At 43.5% G+C, this 21,781-nt stretch overlaps 2 protein-coding genes across 3 annotated transcripts; both read left to right on the top strand.

Annotated features, from left to right (window-relative positions):
• Nucleotides 1-1,203: 1,203 nt before the first annotated feature.
• hhatla (hedgehog acyltransferase like, a) lies at nt 1,204-12,938 on the top strand. Its single transcript, XM_049010282.1, has 12 exons — nt 1,204-1,390; nt 4,772-4,911; nt 7,778-7,845; nt 8,440-8,553; nt 9,216-9,410; nt 9,636-9,845; nt 10,587-10,758; nt 11,047-11,191; nt 11,619-11,654; nt 11,811-12,012; nt 12,207-12,348; nt 12,487-12,938. The coding sequence occupies exons 2-12, from the start codon at nt 4,806-4,808 to the stop codon at nt 12,633-12,635; spliced, it is 1,539 nt and encodes a 512-aa protein (XP_048866239.1). The 5' UTR covers nt 1,204-1,390; nt 4,772-4,805; the 3' UTR covers nt 12,636-12,938.
• A 1,560-nt stretch (nt 12,939-14,498) lies between these two features.
• klhl40a (kelch-like family member 40a) lies at nt 14,499-20,398 on the top strand. 2 transcript variants are annotated; one of them, XM_049010280.1, is made up of 6 exons: nt 14,499-15,773; nt 16,446-16,606; nt 16,977-17,084; nt 17,309-17,494; nt 17,702-17,851; nt 19,082-20,398. In XM_049010280.1, the coding sequence occupies exons 1-6, from the start codon at nt 14,661-14,663 to the stop codon at nt 19,191-19,193; spliced, it is 1,830 nt and encodes a 609-aa protein (XP_048866237.1). In that variant the 5' UTR covers nt 14,499-14,660; the 3' UTR covers nt 19,194-20,398. The 2 variants fall into 2 exon arrangements, with proteins under 2 accessions (XP_048866237.1, XP_048866238.1); XM_049010281.1 differs by lacking the exons at nt 17,702-17,851; nt 19,082-20,398 and adding an exon at nt 17,567-17,691.
• The last annotated feature ends 1,383 nt before the right edge of the window (nt 20,399-21,781 follow it).

The raw sequence follows: 21,781 nt of genomic DNA, 5'->3' as shown, positions 1-21,781 counted from the left end.
AAGACACTCTTATTACTAAAAAAAATACGGATAACATTATACAAATCAATAAAAGCATATTTCTTCTTAAACAAATTTGCAATTTGGACTGACAATGTGTTCTTTTGAGTTGTCCTATCTTTTTACAATTTTCTACCCAAGACAAAACTGTAGATATTTCCAATTGCATAAAAAAACGACCATTCCCATGAAACCATAGGGTCAAATCTGATTTCTCACACAGCGTGGACAATAGCATGTTTTATAGTCTGAAGCACCTTCACAGAAAATTCCATTTTATTATCCTGTACTAGTAGCTACGCCTGGCAGTCTAGTAATGAGTAACGCAAACCGGTTCATGCCGGTTGAGGCCAATCCATAATGACTAATGGCTCCAAATGGACGTCTGCTGGGGTCAGTATTGGAAACAGTGTGTCCATCAGTTGCACCAGTGCAGTACCGATCGTTATCTCTGCTTTGAAATAACACTTCGATACTATGTTTTTAAATATTTATGCAGCACTTTACCTACAAATCCATCCATCACTCATCTTGGACGGGGCTGACTGGCAGGTCTGCTCAGGGCTTTGGGCGCCTCCTCATGTCATTGTGGCTTCTTTCCATAGTCCAAAAACATGCTAAGGTGCGTGAGCGTGTGCGTAAATGTTGCGTGTGCCCTGTGACAGATAGGCACCCCATCCTGGGATATTCCCATGCAATTTTTATCAATCCACCAGGTCCTAATCCGGACCCAAGTAAGTATAAGTAAGTACGAAGTATGGGACTGTGATGTCCGTCTTCAATGCGGTCAGTCCGCCTGCATATAGAAGCAACAACTTGATTCGATAAATATGCACAAGGGGGTTGGTAGAGGTATTATATTATATAAGGTATACCTTATATAAATATATTCCATATTTAAAAACTGTAACATGTTTTGTTGCAGTTGTTTAATCAATAACAGTACTATGAAATGAATGAACAAATATTGCCTCCCCAAGGATGTATAGTGCTGAGTCTTCATATTGATCCCGTCCAGAATTAACCGGTGGCTGCAAATAATCTCCCTATTATATATATATAAAAAAGACGTTGCATCTCAAAGCGCTTTGCTGCCGGCGCTGGTTTTGACTGACAGTTTCGGAACCACCCCTCACTGCAGTGCTGGTCAAAATATAAAAATATCTCTTGTAACACCCGCTCCTCAGTGCACTCAACATCCTCACCGGCGCCCGGTGTCTTTCACGGCGTACCCCATCGGCACGGCATTGAAAACAGTGGGACGGATGCTTTAGACAGAGGTTTTCTTTTGTTTTTTTTTTTTTTTAATTTTTTTCTTTTTTTTTTAAAGAAGGGGCGCACATATAAACTGCTCTGCTGTGCTCCAAGACATCTTCACTGCTGATTCAAGGTCAGTATAACAAGTGCCGCTCATCTACTGTAATTTACAGTATTTCAACATGCATCGTATAAATCACACGCAACAAAAACATTCCGGAAGGTACCGCTAAGCAGCACCATTTGCATTTCAAATCAGTCCTACTTAGCATGTATCACACTTCAGCTGGCACCATTGATTTCTCGGGGTGCTGACGGAAAGCCAGCCAGCATACGCTTAATTTCCTTAACCCCCTTTTCTGCACTCCGCGCAGCATAGATCGGATCAAAAGTGAACGGAGCCTGGCGTGCTTGTGAGCGGCCGCTCCTTGGCATTTTGCGACGGTGCCGCCGCTTCTCCCTACGAAGCCATCCCCTCATGCATCCCGGATCACATAGCGCTGCAGCAGCTGTACCTCGGAGGGCAACTGCGAAGTCTAAAATAGGAAGAGGTGGTACTGCGCAGCTGACTTGGCGATTTCTGAGGGGGGGTCGGAGGTGTCGCGGTCCTATTTAAGTAACCGTACAAGTACCCAGTCATTCCTGGTGGCAGACATTGAAATGTCTCATCGAAAAGTAAATACCGCGCTGAATTATAGGATTTTACGGATTATCCATGCTTATAGCAGTTTTTAGATGTTGGCTATGATGATGGTGATTCGTAGGATGGGAAATTAGTCTCAATGATCGTTTTCACACGCATGCGGAGTTAGTAGAACATGTTACAGTTATTAGTAAAGATCAGTAATAAGTAGATAGAGAAAAAGTTTATTTGTTTCATTACTAATAATTTGCTGTTTAATTATTTAACCTTTTCCAATTTAGCAATTTAAATTAATAATTTCGGCTACAACTCGGAGTGTGAAGTGGCGCAGCTATAAAAGGATAATATTTATAGAACAAAAATGACTTGCTAGTTCATAACAACACAGAATGCTGATACTGGTGCTGCTGATTCAGTAACAGAGCCAGATCCAGAATTAAAAGTGGAGCCCTGAGCTATGGTCTCCCTTACATTTTGGTTTGGGTCCGGTACAGAACGGCAGAAATACAGCTGCAAAATTAATCTCACTTGTAAGTTTGTAAGCACTACATGGCAGCCTTGCAGACTGTGCCTCGCGTAACGGGACAGTAATTACAATCAGTGTTTCGTCAGACTATCAGATGCGATCAAGCATAAACGCCTGCGGATTCAGCCGAGTGTGAACACATTTTAAGCACTTGAAAGGTCATACCTTATATACCTCAAGCTACAATCATACAATATAAACTCTTGTTAAATCTCCTTTCCACCCGACTTGTGCAGAAAGTCTTGCAGGCGCTTGCCTTATGGGCAAAAACAAAAAGAGCATTAAACTTTATTTTCCTTCTGTGATACATCCGCAGTGATGAATCACTGAGCGCCCGGCTCTGGGAAGTTTGTCACTCCCCCCGGAAAGCTCTGATGATTTCGGGAACATGATTGAACTCCCACCGAACACCATTAGAGAGGAAATTAGCCAGTGTGAATTGGGATTGTGTAACCCGGCCCCAAATGCCGCGCCGCATATCCCCTCTGCGTTGTGTTCCGGCGTACGTGAGGGACTGGACACGGATCTGAATCTCAGATGATTTATTGCTCAAGCGCTGAAGAGCGTCCCGTACACCTGGCTCTCATCCGGCCACGTTATGAGAGCTTTTTCCCCCTTACCTTTTTGCACGTTTAACATAACAAAATTAAAAAAACACAATCTGGTTAAATAATTTCAGATACAAGCAAAAAAAAAATTATGACTTGATCGGTTAAATCACTTGAAATTCTTATATAACGAATGCAAACATTAACATACATATTTACCTATATATACATAATAAATTATCCATAACCTTTTATAATTAATACATGTCTAACACATATTTAATAGGTACACATTAATCAATACCTCACTTCTTTTGCTAGACAAAACAAACAACGCCACAGTTCAACTTTCATTCGAATACAGCAAATACACTTCCAACAGGTTTTACGTTATTGAAACAAAAACTTCCCCATACCTGAAATAATAAAACAAAACATGAGCTGTGTGAGCAGAGCGTCCCGAACGCCTGGTTCCCATGATGAAAAAGCGAAACGCACGTCATGAACGTGGAACCGCACCATCTCCTTGGCATTCAGTAAGCTAGTACGCTAATATGTTACCGTCGAGACAAAACTTCATGGGAACTTAAATGATAAAAACCAATTTGCCACAGGATTCATACAAAACCAAACAGGCGTTACACAGAACAAAACAATGGCTTGGTTCGCCCTCGAATTTCGTTTTTGAATACATATTATTAACTTTTAATCACCTGAGCGTAACGTGAACGACTTACCTTCGGCCACGTTAGGAGAGTTTTTCACCGGCACGCGCACGTTCACGCACGTGCCTACGTTACCCCCCGGAACGCGCCCACACACACAGACTTGGAAACATGCAGGCAGGAGATTAAAAAGATACAATAAAATATCCATCCATCCATTTTCCAAACCGCTTATCCTACTGGGTCACGGGGGGTCCGGAGCCTATCCCGGAAGCAATGGGCACGAGGCAGGGAACAACCCAGGATGGGGGGCCAGCCCATCGCAGGACATACTCACACACAATTCACTTTCACATGCATTCCTACGGGCAATTTAGCAAGTCCAATTAGCATGTTTTTGGACTGTGGGGGGAAACCGGAGTACCCGGAGGAAACCCCACGACGACATGGGGAGAACATGCAAACTCCACACACATGTAACCCAGGCGGAGACTCGAACCTGGGTCCCAGAGGTGTGAGGCAACAGTGTTAACCACTGCCCCGGAAACTACAGTATGTTTATTGGAAATAAAATGTCAAATTTCAGTAAGTTTCAGTTTTGTGAAATGGAGTTGTTATGAAGCTTTTAAATGTAAAGTGGTAACACTTTACTTAAAGCAGTCATATAAATTCTTTAAAAATACCTTCCTAATATATTATGATACATTCATAAAATATTGTTAACATGGCTATGAATATTTCCAAAAAGGCATAACACATTATAGCCATGTATAGCCATTGTGCATTATGAATGCTTTATGAAGGTCTCATCTATAATGCACAAGAAATACCTTCATAATGCATTACAGTTAGTATGGTTAGTATAAGCATTTAGTATGCCTTGTACTGCATTAAGGTATCTATAGTACATTACAGACAAGAGCTTCATAGATCATTCATAATGCATAGTATACATGGCTATAATGTGTTATGCCTTTTTAGAAATAGTTACAACAGTGTTTATGAATGCATTATAATGCATTATGAAGTTACTTATAATGCATTATACATGAGTGTTTTAAATAAAGTGTTACCTGTAAGTTAAATGCATGTAAATTCTCATGGTGATCTCCTGTTGGCCATGCATTCACAGGTTCCCACAGTGCCCCTGGTGTTCACACTTCAGAATGGGGATCAAGGCTGCACTCCCCAAGTATGAGCTGTACTTGTACACCGCCGTGCTCTACATGGCCTTGTTCTGGGCTGCCAGCTGGATCCTGGAGGCGTCCAGCGGTGAGTGGTCCCAAGAACCTGCTGGATGTCAGGGCACCTGACAGGAGGGGCGTGTCCATCCAAGGGTGACCAATCAGAATGGTTTATTTAAATACAACACAGTGCACTAAATGCAGCATATACATGCAGTGGCCAGTTTATAGGGTACACTTGGCTACAGCCAAGTAGAGAATCATGTGACTGCATCTAAACAGATGCCTTATCTAAGCCAGTGTTTCCCAACCTTGTCCTTCGGGAACCCCGGACAGTTCACGTTTTTGCTCCCTCCCAGCTCCCAGCCAATCGGGAACACCGAATACCTGGTACAGGTGCACTGGGAGCTGAGAGGGCTGGGTTGGAAAACACTGATCTAAGCTGTTTTGAATTTTGATTGTTGTGACCAGATGTGGTGACTAGAGCATCTCAGGAAGCTTATATGATTATATACAAATAAATAAAATGGTTTTCAGAGAGCTGACTTTGAGGCCCTTGGTTAGTCAGACAATTGGATGCATTTGATATGAAAATAAAATGATAAGCATGGCTCATATCAACCGAAGTGCGTGCAGGGATTACTGACTGCAGAGCTCACTGCAGTGTGACAAGAGAGGATGCTTGCAAAGGACCAGGCACCGCTCTGCTAGGGCCAGGATACCATCTGGAAGGGACTGAAATACAAAGCATTGACAGTTTCTTTCTGATCTCATAATTAATTGAGAAAAATATTGTAATGCGTCACCTGCTTGTGACACTACGAGCTCAGTTGAGATTGCAGGCCGCACCTTACTGGAGTTAATGGGAATGGAGTGTTGCTGTATGAATGTGATTTTTGCAAGTATTTTTACATTTTATGTTAGGGCTCGATGGTGAGCCAGCAGTCAGACAGGCACTGGTAGATCTTATCAATGGAGGGTGACCTTGTATTCAGGCTGATTTCTCGGGGGAGGTTAGTTTCGGATTTAACTACTGTGCTACTTTGGTTCACTTCCACATCAGGGACATGTTTCTAGATTGCCAGTGCTGCTCCTGACAGAACGTCCTCAGCCAACTTCAGCACTTGCATGATCCACGCTGGACACTCTTCTCTTCCAGTGTGATCTGTAATCCCTGGTTCTAAGTTTAAATTAGAATTGGGTGTGAGTCAGGGTATGAAGCAAAAAAGATGATTACAGCATCTGAAAGAGCACCGTGTTAGATTTAACTGTTTTAATGGCCACATGTCGAGGATATAGAATAGAATAGATAGAATAAACCTTTATTATCCCACGAATGAGAAATTTAGGTGTTACAGAGCTCTTGCACAAAAACGTAATATAGAACAATAGGAGCAGGTAGATACACAAAGATATAAATACAAATGTACAAAAAGTTTTGGAATAAATAAAGATGTACAGAGATATGTACAAAATGTACAGAGATATGTACACAAGTGCGGGGGTGGGGTGGGGTGTGAATGATCCTGGTTACAGCATGTGATATGTCAGTTAAACATATATGAGTAAAAAATACTCACGCTAAACTGTTATAATGTCTGACAGCCGCTGGTAGGAATGACCTGCGGTAGCGCTCCTTCCTACACTGTGGGTGTAGAAGTCTATTGCTGAATGAGCTGCTCAGAGCTCGTACAGTCTCATGCAGGGGGTGGGAGGTGTTGTCCATAATGGATGTTAGCTTAGACCGCATCCTCTCATCCCCAACCTGCTCGATGGATTTCAGTGGGCAGCCCAGGACAGAGCTGGCCCTCTTCACCAGTTTGTCCAATTTCCCCCTGTTCCTCTCTGCAATTCCACCACACCAGCAGACCACAGCATAAAAGATAGCAGATGCTACCACATATACAAGACTGTTCGGGTTTTTGTGTCACTGGCAAAAAGGCCCTTAAGAATGTAAACAGACTAACGAGCTCAGTACTGTTCATCTGGTCTTGACTATTTCGCTATATTCCTTAAAGAAGTTAAGAAGATAATTTCTAAAGTTCTCAAAGTCATGTCTGTAGAAAACATCACTCAGAAATATTATAATTCTTTTTGAGAGTATGAAAACAGTTGTGTTTTTAACTATTTTTTGCAGTTATGCAGTTTCTCTACTCATCAAGTTTAGATCAGAGCCTGAAATGGGTGATGTTTCCCAGAATGCCTTGCAGCACATACAGCACTGTGCAAAAGTCTTAGGCAGGCAAAGAAAATGATGTTCAGATTATCCTGGTGTTGGTGTAAAACTATGATATTATGCCTGTCAAAGTGTGTCAGCTTAGCCATTTCAGAACCTCTGCTAAAACCATCCTAGTATTTGCAGTGACCGTCCAGTGCAGCCATGTATTTTTTGACTTGGCCACCAGCAAACCTCATACAGCTGGTCAGTTTGTCACTGACTTTTTAAACCAATATATTTATTTTTTTAATTGAGCTGTTGATGAAATTTAACAAAATCATGGAATGGCTGAGGTGAAGTTTGGGAACTGAAGCGGTGTTCATCTAGCCATCCAACTATATGTCAGTAACTTTTTAGAAAACAGAAGAAATTATTACTAGTTTTTATTGTGTTACTCTTAATTTGCACATGTTCTAATGTTAAATTGTGTTTTTGTTCTAAGCCAAAGTACACTTGCTACCCAGATAAACAGCTTCAAACATTTCTTTGGACTGCCTAAGACTTTCACACAGTACTGTAAGGGAAAAGCTAGAGTAAGAGTAAGAGGCATGTGAGAAATGTAGCAGAGATCAGGTGTCCGTATAAATAAACTTGGCTGGGGGGGGGGGGGGGCAGGGCAGGGGACCACATGTAAAAGGCTCCCATCTACTTCATAAAAACTGACACCCTGCCATACAGATACAGATACGGTTGAAAATAAATGCTGTATATTAAGGCTTCCTCTGTTAACTTTCAGAAAATGTGAACAGGAAGTCCTTCCGGGAGAATGTGAAGCCAGGATGGCATTACTTTGGCAGGAAGATGGTGAGCCAAGATCAGCAGTGGGCGGGACCATGTACTGTCAATCACTGCCTGGGAATGAGAAGCAGCTCACACCAGTCGGGGACTGACGGCACGCGATGACCCTGCCCACCGCCCGCCGATTAGCTACTCTTCTCCCATTACTGACCTCTAATCATGATGACATCGTGATGACATCACAATGACATCACGATGACGTCGCAATTACATCACGATGAATGGCTTGTGTTACTGTATAGCACATTTTTAACAGGTTCCTTAAAAGCCCTATAAAAATGCTTTTATGTTCTTTTTTTGTAAATCAGATTTTATTATCGCAGGACTGATTCAGAGTCTGATAAAAGGAATGAACATGGGAAAGAAAGGCGACAATGGATTATCGGAGTTTCTAATTTGAGCTGAATTCTCATTCGTTCTTCCATTTCCAATGCATTTGCACACCAGGGCCTGATGGAGCTCAGGGGTTTTTAATGACTGAACTATTCTTTTATAGCTATGGGATTTTTCGAATCAATTTTGTTATTACAGTCGAAAACTACGCAATAACCCTTTTCCCTTTTATCGCGCTCTAACCCTGTCGATTCCATTACACCGTAGGACGCAGCAGACTTTGAATGGGTAATGTGGTTCACCAGGTTTCGCAACTATATCCTCTTTGCCTTGTCCGGTCACGTGATCTTCGCAAAGATCTGCTCTATGCTGTCACCAAAGGTGGGTGCCAGGGCACGTCCGGGGTGACATCCTGTTAGACTGATGAGTCGTGGTCACGATTTACAGGAAGCGGTTCTGTGCAGTACAGCTGCGTATGTGTTATGTACCATTAAAATACCATTAGAAATTCCCCCAATGTTACACATAAAGAATGGAATCTCATGTGAGACGGTGGCATCTTTGCTTGTTTGTGTTAAAGGCGTCTTTATTTTTATCTTGCTGTCGAGGAAGATTGGTATTGATGGACGGAAGGTAACCTCCTAATCACACCTATATTCATTTAGGAATACGCCACCGTGAATGAAATTTAAGTTGTAAATATTCCCCCGAATAAGAATGTCATTATTTCAGCAAATGTCTGCCGTTTTCGGTAACATGAGAAAAGGTTCAGTAATCAAAAATCATAACAATATCGTCAGCTTTCTATCGCATTTATGTGACACATTGGGTCTCTTTACTACTGTATTTCCATTTACATTAAAAATGTCCAGATTACGTTTAGCATGATGTGCAAAAATGCAATAATTTGTGACGGATCGATGGATGGTTGGATGGATGGATGGATTAGTGTAAACAGAAGCTACATTGTTTCCACAATAAAGCAGCTAATTAGCATGGCAGTGAGTAACATGGTGATAATGATGTTGCTCCTCCCCCCACAGCGCAGATCGCTAATTTACATGATCTATGGAGCCTGTGCTGTCTTTGTAACCATGGGCTGGAGCTACATCACCCTGGTGGTGTCCCACTGCGTGCTGCTCTACACGGTGTCCCTCGTCAAGCGCAAGTGGCTCTGCTTTGTGGCGGGTCTCACCAGTCTGGCCACCTTCAAGATGGAGCCTCTCGTGACCTGGCAGGTTGGTCACGTGTGCATGGATGCCTGACTCACTGTGAGCTTTGGGCTCCGAGAATCCGGGCAGGGCCATGGAGGGGTCGGTAGGTCCCTCTGATGTTCCAAGCTCTCCAGACGAGAGAGACAGACCTCCAACGATGTCACACTGATATCATACTGATGTTTCACACTTTCTGAAGCCTGGCTTGTGTACTAACCCATTGCCTCCGCGGTGCTCGATGTCCTACAGTCCGGATTCGTCACGGGAACTTTCGAGCTTCAAGATATCCTCTTCTACGGCGGTTGCGGGTTCAGTATCATGCGATGCATGAGCTTTGGTTTGGAGAACTGTGAGAGGAAGAACGGGAACTACAGCTTCCTGGACCTGCTCAAGTATAACTTCTACCTCCCTTTCTTCTACTTTGGACCTATCATGACCTTTGATCAATTCCACCTTCAGGTGAACCTCGAGCCCAAGGGCATCTTTTCCATTACAACTCGCCATAATGCCTACATTAAACCAGTGTCACAAAGAGTCTTGGATAAAATTTACAAAATATATAGCAATACTTTTTTGAATAAAACATTACATGTACAGGCAGTCCCCAGGTTTTGAACAAGATCCGTTTCCTAAGTCCGTCTTTAAGTTGGATTTTTAAATGAAGTGAAAATGATTAGTTGTCATTGTTGACAAACCACAGCAGGCAACAACAAAATGTGTACACTCTTGTGGGCGGTACCTTGCTCAGGGTACCTCAGTGGTACCTTGCTGATCAGGGATTCGAACCAACAACCTTCCGATTGCAAGCACACTACCCTAACCATCAGGCCCCCACCGCCCTGCAGTTCCAGCTAACTCAGACTAATAATAAGTATTGTACATAATGATAACAACAATAACAATACAATCGGTACTGTACTGTACCTTGATCCGACAGACCACTAAAGTCGTGCTATGTTCACGAGCGTCACAAAGTAACGCATGTGTTCACTATTATGATCCATTCTATTTAACCTAAATTTTTTTATATAATAGGCTTTATGGCAGCATGCTAGTGAGTAAAAGCTGTCCATATGTCGTATGTTCTTAACCTAGGGATTGCTCATATAGTAAATTTAATTTTCGATCAAAATACTCAACAAATGCAATAGGCTGTTGTCGCCACCCTTCTGTCGTCTTGTTTGCATGTGATTCCCGCAGGCTAACAATCCTGACTTGAGTCGTAAGCAGTGGGAGATGTGGAACATCACCAAGCAGGCTCTGGTGCACTTGGGGGTCATTGTGGTGGTGGACGTCTTCTTCCACTTCCTGTACATCTTGACCATACCTTCTGACATGAAGCTGGTGAAGCACCTGTCAGACTGGTCCCTTGGTCAGTCACGGTCACGCGGGTACACCTTTCTGGTGGCCTTCCTACCATACAGAGCAAACACAAAGCCACGAACTGCAACTGTGAATTACTGAATTTCCACAGTATTGAAAAACAAAGCATCATAGTTACTACATTGTGGAGAGAAATGATTACCCATAAACCACAAGCAGACTCGACAGTTACACAAAATTCATTCTATCAGTGATGTTTATGCAAGGATTTATTGACTCAATATTGATGAAACAGTGACCGGCTCACTTTCTAATTTTGCTCCCCTTAAATGCCTAGCTGGCTTGGCCTACTCCAACCTGGTGTACGACTGGGTGAAAGCCGCTGTGATGTTCGGCGTTATAAACACGGTGTCTAGGCTTGATCATCTCGATCCTCCCCAGCCGCCGAAATGCATCACGATGCTATATGTTTTCGCTGAAACGTAAGTAAACACCAACAAGACTGAACCAAGCCAATTGTTTAGAGATGTCATTACAGTTTAACTATGCAAAAATCAACTGAATTATCACTTGTGGTGCATTTCTAACTCATTTTGAGTAATCTGCAGTCTGTAGAATTCAACACAATCCAGGGAAACACAAATTAACTAGGAATTATGAGAAAATTGATCTCATCTCAGACAATTCCTTCTATACCTCCATCCACTACATCCCAGGCAGCACAGGTACACCCAGTATGTGATGCCAATCCTTTGCAGGACACAGATACACGAACAGCAATTTAGAGATTGTGGGGGGTCCACTGGGCCAGTCGCAGTCCCACTTATATTTAAAGAGTTTGGTTTAAGACTAAATGCTTCCTCTTTGCAATGTGATGAAGGTAGAGCTAATTTTCCGTTCTGTTTACAGGCATTTTGACAGAGGAATAAATGACTGGCTTTGCAAGTGAGTGCTCAGGGTGGCCCTGATCTGCTCCCTCTCCACACAGTCTAAAGCCCACAAACCCACTCTGTAGTACATATTTAAACGTCCTATGTGATATGAGGAGTATATATATAAAACGGAGCTGCAGATTGAGTGACGGTCTCACCCCAACCACAGGTACGTCTACGACTACCTAGGCAAGGACCACGACAGCATCTTCAGAGAGCTCCTGGCCACAATCAGCACCTTTGCCATCACCACCCTGTGGCTGGGACCCTGCGAGATCGTCTATATCTGGTCTTTCTTCAACTGCTTCGGCCTCAACTTTGAGCTGTGGGTGGCCAAGTTCTTCTCTCTTAGGCCCTTTTCCACCATAGAGGTAAGGTGGTCAACCACAAGGTCCATAGACATGTTCTTCTGAGAACAATTGTGAATATAAAGCATAAAGCATGATGATGCAGTACATTTATTTGTCCTTCAGCATGGAGCGTAGCCTTCAGGGCCATCACTCTCTACAATGGCTACCTTTGGAAGAGAGTCTAGAGACTCATGGTGGAATTCTTCTGCTCACAGGGTGCTATGTCTGAGGCCATGTCTCGTAGGATCAGGGGCATCTTCAACGCTGCTAACTTCTGGCAGATCATCCTGTACAACGTCCTGTCCCTTAACAGTCTGGAGTTCGCCAAGCTTGTGGGCACGAGACTGGTCCTCAAAGGTTAGACCGCAGCATGACGAAGCCCTTTTGTTTGCTGGGTGGGTGCAGGGGCACGAAAAGCAGGTGGAGCCACCTGAACTAAACGGGCCTTTTTAAAAGGTAAGGAAGGGCCACTTACAGCCGTGCTGTTCCCATCAGGCTTCCCGGTGTCCACCCTGTCTGTGCTGTTCGTCACCTACTGTGGGATACAGCTGATTAAGGAGCGAGAGAGGAGGCTCGCCTTGGAGGAGGAAGCCGCCCAGGCCGACGCCCTGAAGAAGGAGGAAGCCAAGGAGAAAACCGAGTAAAAACGGCCAGGCTCCCAAAGCCCCCTAAGTGTGGACTCCCTCACACCTCCTCCGGGGAGCCCCGCCCAAAGCCTCCGCCTCTGCCCATGGTATTACTTTCGAGAGGTGAATGACCCCAAAGTGCACTTGCTGTAGATAAACGCCACAGGCTCATCTAACACACCTGTTTACTGATTTAAATACACCCCCCCACCCGACCCCAACAAGGATATCAAACTCTGGTTGGTTTTATATACCTACCAAGTTCTATTTAAATATATTATGTACATGAGAAAATAAAACAGATTAATATATTAAAGGCTGAAAAAAATGTTCAGTTGTGTCTGTATTTTCTTCGCTGTCAATGTTTAAACTCAAAAATCCTGGAAAAAAAATTCCCGAGGACTATTATTATGCTGCCATTGACATTACACAAAGGAATCTACAGGAAAAAAAGCCTTGGGGATATTTTTAGCTGCATAGGTAAGACACACATTCCCCCCCCCCGGTGCATCCAGTAACAGTTTATTATAGCTAATTCCTACATTTGTAAGGCTTCCTACAGTGTTATCCGTTGTTAGCGAGCCCTCAGTCCTCCATCACGCTGTCTGACCCTTAATCTAAGTGACGTGAGCATGCAGCCTGGGGAAGAACAGCCCGCAGCTAAACACTGTGTGATCACATCTGATTACCACAGAGGTCAGCAGATACGTTCATAGTCTCCCCATCATCCTTTGCTGCTTCACCACATGCGGTGAGCAAAGGCAACACTCTGACCCGGTGGTCTGCGTTTGCCCCAGAATAGTGACAGACCTGACTAAACACTACAAGAGTGGGCTTTGTGTCAGCCGTAGGACCTGGGGTCTGTATCACAAAGCTGCTTTTTTTAGGTTAGTAGGATAGCATGTTAGATTTAAGGTAGTCTGGGCCAAATGTAAGTGAACGAAGATGAAGTGCATTTAAAATGGGGTACCTTAAATCTGACAAGTTAACCAACAAATTTGGTTTCTAATACGGACTCCTGATAATATTAAATAGACACTTTTGTCTAAGTTAAAGGGTTGCTTCCATGGTTGTTTGGGGCATGGACATGATCTGGCGGGAAAATTCATTATATAGTGAACATCTTCATTCACCAAAATGCACCAAATTAATGGACCCAATGGATTGTACAATGAATCACAAAAAAATCCCATCCGTGCAGAACAAAACAGCTATTCCGTCAGCTATGATTCTGAACAAATATGTAATCAGCTGATCAAATATCAGAATCACTATACGTATATTTACCTCGAAAAGCCAGATAAGTCATGGCACCGAACTTAAATGGACAAATACGCATAAAATTCCTTGATAAATTCCGTTTCCTTTCACAAAGAACAAAACGGGACACAAAGACACAAAGAAAACAGAATCCGTCTGCTAATTTATAAATGAGAATAGTCGATCCGATCCGTCGTAAATCCTTCCTCATTTAGCTTTGCGTAAAATTCTACAGTGCCACTTGCATTGCTCACGCTTTATTATAACGTGTTTTCAAATATCCAGTCACATCATTATTTTACAGTGAGTCACATCGTGCAGAGTATCGGACCAATTAATACACCCCCACATGTAGAGGGTGGTCATTAGTGCATAGAGGGGAACACCAGAATTAGACTGTGATGTCACGGGCTCCCCGTGGGAGGCCCCCTTTGTGTGGATGATCTCAGAGAGGAGTGTGGGGAGGGGGGGGTAATCTTTCTGAAGACAAGAGCACCCTGTTGGGCGGGGGGCTGGGGTGTCATGTTTCACATGCACCAATATGGATGTCACTGACTTTTTTTTTTAACTGGAGATCTATAAATAAACCCCCTGTTGGAGTTTGAAAGGTTGAAACAGCTGATGAGATTAGTACCTCTGGGCTCGGGGGGCGAAATCCCGCTTAAGCCTTCTTCTTCTTTCCGCGTAGGGCTTTGACTGGGCTACTGCTGTGCTGTGGAGAGCTATCGGGAGGCTCCATTATCCGTTTAAATCGAGCGAATTAAAATCACTTTAATTTTTAAAATGGCACTGACGATAAACCCAATGGAGGAACCGCGGATGTACCAGCAGACGCTGCTTCAGGATGGGCTCTGTGACCTTTTGGAGAATGATAGGTTTGTGGATTGTGTTCTGAAGATCAAGGACAGAGAGTTCCCTTGTCATCGGTTGGTACTGGCGGCCTGCAGCCCTTACTTCAAGGCCATGTTCCTGTCAGACCTAGAGGAGAGCAAGAAACGGGAGATCGTCCTGGAGGATGTAGAACCAAGCATCATGGGAATGGTTCTGAAATACATCTACACCTCGGACATCAACCTCACGGAAGAAAACGTACAGGACATCTTCAGCGTGGCCAATATGTTCCAGATTCCGTCACTGTTTACTGTCTGCATATCCTTCCTCAAGCAGAGACTGGGCCTGAGCAACTGTCTGGCCGTATTCCGACTCGGCTTGCTCCTAGACTGCCCCCAGCTGGCCATTGATGCCCGGGACTTCATTTGCGATCGCTATCAACTGATAGTTCGGGACGATGACTTCCACCAGCTGGGCCCAGTTGAGCTGGCCGCTGTCATTACGAGTGACTCCCTCAATGTGGATAAAGAGGAGGTGGTCTTTGAGTCAATTTTGAGTTGGGTGGGCCATGATAAGGAGGACAGGCTTAAGGACCTGCCAGACCTCCTTGAGTGCGTACGCTTTCGTTTGATACCCCTCGACTACTTCTCCAAAAAAGTGGAGAACCACGAGTGGATAAAGTCCAACCCAGAGATCATGAAGAAGTTGGAGCTAGTCAAGGATGCGCACAAGGGAAAACTCCCTGAGGTGAACATCTCCGAGGGCAAGACGTCTGACGCTAGTGGAGGTGAGAGAGGAGATGGTGAGGAGGGCCTGCTCCCAGGGATCCTCAACGACAACCTACGATTCGGCATGTTCCTCAAAACCTTGATGCTGATGATCAGCGACACGGGAGCGGTGGCCTACGACCCAGCAGGGAACGAATGTTACATCGCCTCTACATCCACAAAGATACCAAAGAACCACTGCAGCTTGCTGACTAAGGAGAACCAGATTTTCGTGGCCGGGGGGCTTTTTTACAACGAGGGAGACAAAGACGAACCAATCAGCTCCTATTTCTTACAGGTATGCCATCATTAGAGAGTATTTTTATGAAAAAAAAAGTTTTTTAATACATGTATTCCATGTGTGTAGACAGTCTGCTTAGATTTATAATCCCCACAAACAGAAGGTTATATTTGCTTTTATCACGATAACTAATGTTTTCTTTTTAAATCCAAGCCTTAGTTTTGGTGAGTCAGCGTGCAATTTTTCCTGCCAACTCAAATGATCACTTCATAACTTCATTGAGTTTCATTGTAACTTGTTACAATGATAATAAAGACATTCCAATTCTAACTCTAATTCCTTGCAGAATTCTGATTAAGGCAAGTCTAAATTTTAAGGTAGCCTGAACACCTACCAATGGCTAACAATGCTACATTTGACTCAATTGATAGAATAACAGGAGCTATATTCAGTTTTATTTGTCAATAATAAAAACATATATCGGTACCAAAGATAAATGACAATTGCAACACAACAAAGGATCAATAATTGGCTCCTGATGCCCCCTCACCCTGACTGGGAAGAAGTGTTAGCCCTGATCAGGATTACAAAACTGTTGTATTTTCTTGTTACGCTAGAATATTGTAAAATGCTACATACAGAACATTGACAGGACGCTTATAAGTCGTAGCCTTCTTAGGGGAAAAGTCATGACCCCGTGAAATGTGACCCGACCTTGTCGTCGCACAGTTTGACCCCGTGAGCTCCGAATGGTTGGGGATGCCCTCTCTTCCCTCCCCCCGCTGCCTCTTCGGAATGGCCGAGGCAGAGAACTCCATCTTCGTTGTTGGTGGCAAGGAGCTGAAGGAGGGAGAGCACAGCCTGGACTCGGTCATGATCTACGATCGACAGTGAGTAGACCTGCCGTAGCCCTGCACTGAAAGCCTGCCACTGATTGGCCGGCGATGAATCAGAACGACGACCTCAATCAACGTAAACTGCGGCTATTCTGATGATTACGTCCAGGATTCTGCTCCTTAACACAGCTAATAAAAAGCACGTAGCAGTACAGAGAATTCCTAATTCCTCAAATATCAACATGTCGATCGTTTAAAGGGGAAAGCGCACATTTTAAAATCAACACTTTGACGTTAATTTTTTACCAGGGCTAAAATAACATTTATGAACAAAGATCAAATATCTAAGATCAAAAAGAAATGAGGTCAATATCATTTCACAATGGTGTCACTGACATTTTTTTTATGGTCTTCCTGCTTTCAGGTCCTTCAAGTGGGGGGATTCGGACCCACTTCCGTACTCAGTGTACGGTCATGGTACTGTGTCACATGACGGGCTAGTCTATGTCATCGGAGGGAAAGGAGAAGGGAGGTAAGTCTGCTTATGATTCTAACTGGCATAAGGGACAGAAATGGACACTTTTCCTGAATGATAAGGTAACAATGTTACAATATTGTTTTGGATTAAAATTCAAAAATGTACAAATCCAGGCAGAACCTTAAGACATACATGTAAAGCTTCAAACAAGCCCAGCATTTGAGAATCTCTCTCTTGACCCTTGAAATAATGACTTTACTCATCTCGCCGATGCGTAGAAAATGCATGAGAAGGGTGTGCGTCTACAATCCAATGAAGTTTGAGTGGAGGGATCTGGCCCCCCTGAAGACTGCCCGCTCATTGTTCGGTGTAGCAGTGCATCAGGGCAAGATCTATGTGGTAGCTGGAGTCACGGACTCGGGCCTGACAAGCACAGCGGAGATCTATGACATCGCCAAAAACAAGTGAGTCAGGATGTTTCGGGGCAGGTGAAAAGCAGCTTGGCTCAAAGATCTAACATGATTACCATATTCTAGAGCAAGACTTCCAGGGTGTACCTAAGGTGCAGGAGGGCATCGTGTCATCTGCGAGTAGAGGGCAACTCTGAGTCTGATGGCTCAAGCAGCAGACCAGAAGGAAGCTCTGATGACCAAGAGCTACATGTGTTCCAGGTGGTCCGACTTCACAGAGTTCCCGCAGGAACGCAGCTCCCTGAACCTGGTCTCCTTGGATGGCTCTCTCTATGCGGTGGGGGGCTTTGCGCTGATGCCCACCGAGAACAACGAGGAACACAAACCCACCGAAATGAACGACATCTGGAAGTGAGTCACACGGTCATTCAATAAGTCCCCCCCCCCATTGGCTATAGGATTAACCTGTATTTAGCACATCACCTCGCTTGGCTGTTACAGGTTTGCTTTAATAGGGTATAGATTTGTTTTGATGGATTTACGGGAGACATGGCTGTCCTACTTACCTGGGATCATTTCGTTTATTTTTAACAAAACCCCCATCTCTCTACATGTGGAACTGCATCTTGACAGCTACTTCAAACCGGCAATTATTACCTAGAACAGGGTTTCCCAATCCGGTTTTCAGGGACCCAGGAGGTAGGAGGGAGCAAAAATGTGGACTATCTGGCAGGGAGCTGGGAGGAAGCAAAAATGTGTACCATCTGTGGGTTCCCGTAGACCGGGTTGGGAAACACCGATTTAGAGCATTCATCCCGTAGTCCATTGTCGAGACACGTACGTCATACCAATGTCTACCATGATGGTCAATTCAGAGTCTTAAAGAAAAACTCTCTGGACTGGACATTTTATAAGAATTCTCTCTGGAACTGTAGTAAAAGCAAAAAATAATAGTCCTTGTTTTAGCAGAGACTTCTCCAGCAGGTCAGAGTTTTTGTCCATACAAAATGAAAATTGCTTAGCCTTTGCAGGCAAAATATTGCACGTCTCTCAGTCTAATGGTACTGTAACCACTTAATACCCCTCATAGCACCTTGCATACCCTGGTTCCCAAGTGTAATGGAACAACAAGCAAATCCAACGTCATTCCCACTTGGCACAAGCGTGTAATAGGGAATAAGGCCCAGTCCCACTAAGAAAGGCTCACTTTTCATTTGCAAACAAAAAAAAAACAACCCAGGAACATGATTAGCTCTGCTAATTACTAACCCTATATCAGCGGCTGCAGGAGGAAAAACACTCATACAGAGAAAAAAAATTACAAATAAAATCTTACTTTGGATTTACAAAACCTCGCAGTCAACACAGCAAAAGCCACAGCTTGGTGAAATGTATTATTCTCAAAGGGAGCATTACTGCTTTGCCCTGATCCATATAAATTTCATGATACGCTATTTAGTTACATTGTGCGTAACTGGAATGAGAGGGCAGAATGCATTTTAATTACAAATCCATCATTCCATAGTCATTTAGCCCAGCTTTCGTGTTTGCATTGATACTCAAATTCACATTAATGTCTATTTTTCTGAACTAAAACATTGCATAAGTGCTAACTATGCTATAATGAACGACATATTACAGATATGATGAAGAGGAGGAGAACTGGAATGGGATTCTGAGAGAAATTCAGTTCGCGTCAGGTGCAACCATACTGGGAGCTCGTCTCAACACCAGACGCCTCACAAAGATGTAATCATCACAGCGCCCCCTGCTGTCTGACTGAAGTGCTCCCTTAAAACCCCGACCAACGGGGTTGGCCATGGGATCGATCAGAATCTGTCCCCGTCGGATTTCACTGGGCACCACTGACGAGGGAGTGACTCCAGCACCACCAATGATTTCTGAGCAAAATCCCAGCAACGTCACCCACTGTCATGGGACCTTATGCAGTGTGCCGTGGCCTCATTCCAGTATAGGCTGTGGGGGGGGTCACCTGTAACCCCCCCCCCCCCCTTTCCAATCATGCTTTGAGATTCACCTGTCTACTGATTACAAAAGCAGAATGGTGCCAGAGGAATAAATGGTAATGATAGACCACAGAGCTGAGGAAGGGAACAGTTCTGCTGAGGGTTATGGGTAAAAATAAAGTGCCCAATTAAAGCCCTTTTAATAAATCAGGCCGCTAACTGCCTGATAGCAGCAAGCGCTACAAAACAGCATACGAATCCAATTCAGAGACTCAAAGTACTTTAGTATGTAGTCAGGCAATGACGAAAGCAGGGCTTTCAGTGTGTTGCACCAATCTAAGTAATATTTCTCAAATAGTTAAACGAGTGACAGTTTCTCACAGCAACTACGGGTGACAAAATTTCATGTTGAAATCAGACACCATTTGGTATTAAAAGCGACTCTACATAACTCCCTCCCTTTGCTAAAAGTACAAGGCAGTTAGTAAAGAAAGATTTGCATTTATTTATCCCCTTTTATCAGAGAAATATATTATAATTAACGGTTATTATATTATAATTAGAAATTATTAAAGCCAATGATGCAAACGGAACGGAACACAACTTTTCCAAATTCGCCAGCAGAGGGAGCCACAACATACTGCATGAGTGACTTTAGGAGTTATTTTCCATATAAAGAAGCACTATTATCATACACTTTTCTATCTAGAATTTATTTAAAAAATGTATCTTTTTTTCTTTTTTACTTTTTCACCCTCAGTAAATCTTTCACAGTGTGTATATGGATCACATATGTTGGTTAATTTAGCATTACAGTAGTCTGAGCAATACATTCTGAAATGTCGGGACGGAGCAGGCAAGGCAGGTAATTACCTGGGCCCCCCCCCAGACTGGGCCGATTACACTTTACACTGCAATGACAAACATGCCTTATATGTGTATTCCGTTTTTTCCACAGTAAAGAGAAAATAAATTGATTGTATTTATAGAATTCTCTTTGTCGATACTATTAATTTAGACCTCACACTAAAATAATGGTCATAAATTTTACCATGTTGGGTGGGGGTACGTTGGAGGGCCCCATGGAGTATTTTTCGCCTGGGGCCCCCAGTGTCCCAAGAATCTCCTCTGAGTATATCAGTGTAATATCTGATCAGGGCGATGTAGCTAACAGGAGCTGCTTTTTGTTATTGGTCGTGATGGATATTTTCAGGCAGACATTCCCAGGTTAAACCTTAAATGCTACAGCTGAAAAGAACCTTTAAACTCACACTCCTGTCCTTACAGTTTCAATATCTGAAATTGCCATCAGTCATAATGCCGTAAACCATTTGTAGTCTGACTGCTGTATTCTCCTGCAGATGTATGTCCTGTCTTGCAGTCCTCTGCTTCACTGTGTGTAATTAAAATTCATTGGGAGATGCTCACACGTTTCGGCCCGAAACCCCCGTTACCTGCCAATGCTAATCCTTGCCCGTTAACAGTTGTGTGAGACAACAGGACTGAATGCCAAGTCTCCATAACAGGACGCCTACTAATGGACTCGACAAGGCTAATCAATTCAGGAGCAAAGACCTGCTGCTTAATGACAGCACATATAACTCACATCACAGTCCCCTTCAAGGGGATCCCCATCAGCCAATGAGAATTAGACACGCTTACCTGCACAGTTCCCAAGGAAGAGCTGCTGGCTAGGAGCTGACTTTGAACACCTTGACTGCAGGAGAGAACCAGAGAGACACATGGGGGGTGGGGGGGGGGGGGAGAGAAGATGGGGAGAGTATGCTTCTGATTTAACTACTGAAGAAGGCAAAGATCTTGTGAGTGACCAATCGTAAGTGGTGCAGGAAGATTCCATCACACTTGCATGGTTCATTACACCATAGCTGCGATTTTCGTAACGCACAACCCGAAAGGTCATATCTCAGATGTACAGGTCTCCTGCGTGAATACCGGGCGGAGGCGTGCAGTACAGGCCAGACACATCCTAACACATCGAAATGTGTGCCTTCAAACATAAATATCTCCAATTTATTTGGTATTTATGCAGAAACGGTTCGATTTCTGCCTTTTTCCACATTAAAAGACCACAGGACAAATTCAGCTTGGAATAATATATATCTATATTGTTTAATATTGAAATGATCCGTTTCTCTCTTTCCATGTTACAGACAATATATACTAGCCAATACAAGAGATGACATAGAATACAGACTAATAATAGCACCCCTAGACACGATTGTCCTTGTATTGGTTTTTAACTTTCAGCTTATATAACCACAACAGTTACTGTCTACGTGTATGCTATATACAACAGCGTTAACTAAGACATTGGGCTTACATAGTAAAGTATAGAATCAGCAATACAGATGAC

The sequence above is a fragment of the Brienomyrus brachyistius genome, chromosome 4 (genome assembly GCF_023856365.1).
Source record: "Brienomyrus brachyistius isolate T26 chromosome 4, BBRACH_0.4, whole genome shotgun sequence".
Classification (NCBI taxonomy): domain Eukaryota; kingdom Metazoa; phylum Chordata; class Actinopteri; order Osteoglossiformes; family Mormyridae; genus Brienomyrus; species Brienomyrus brachyistius.
This window is presented reverse-complemented; position numbering and strand designations above follow the sequence as displayed.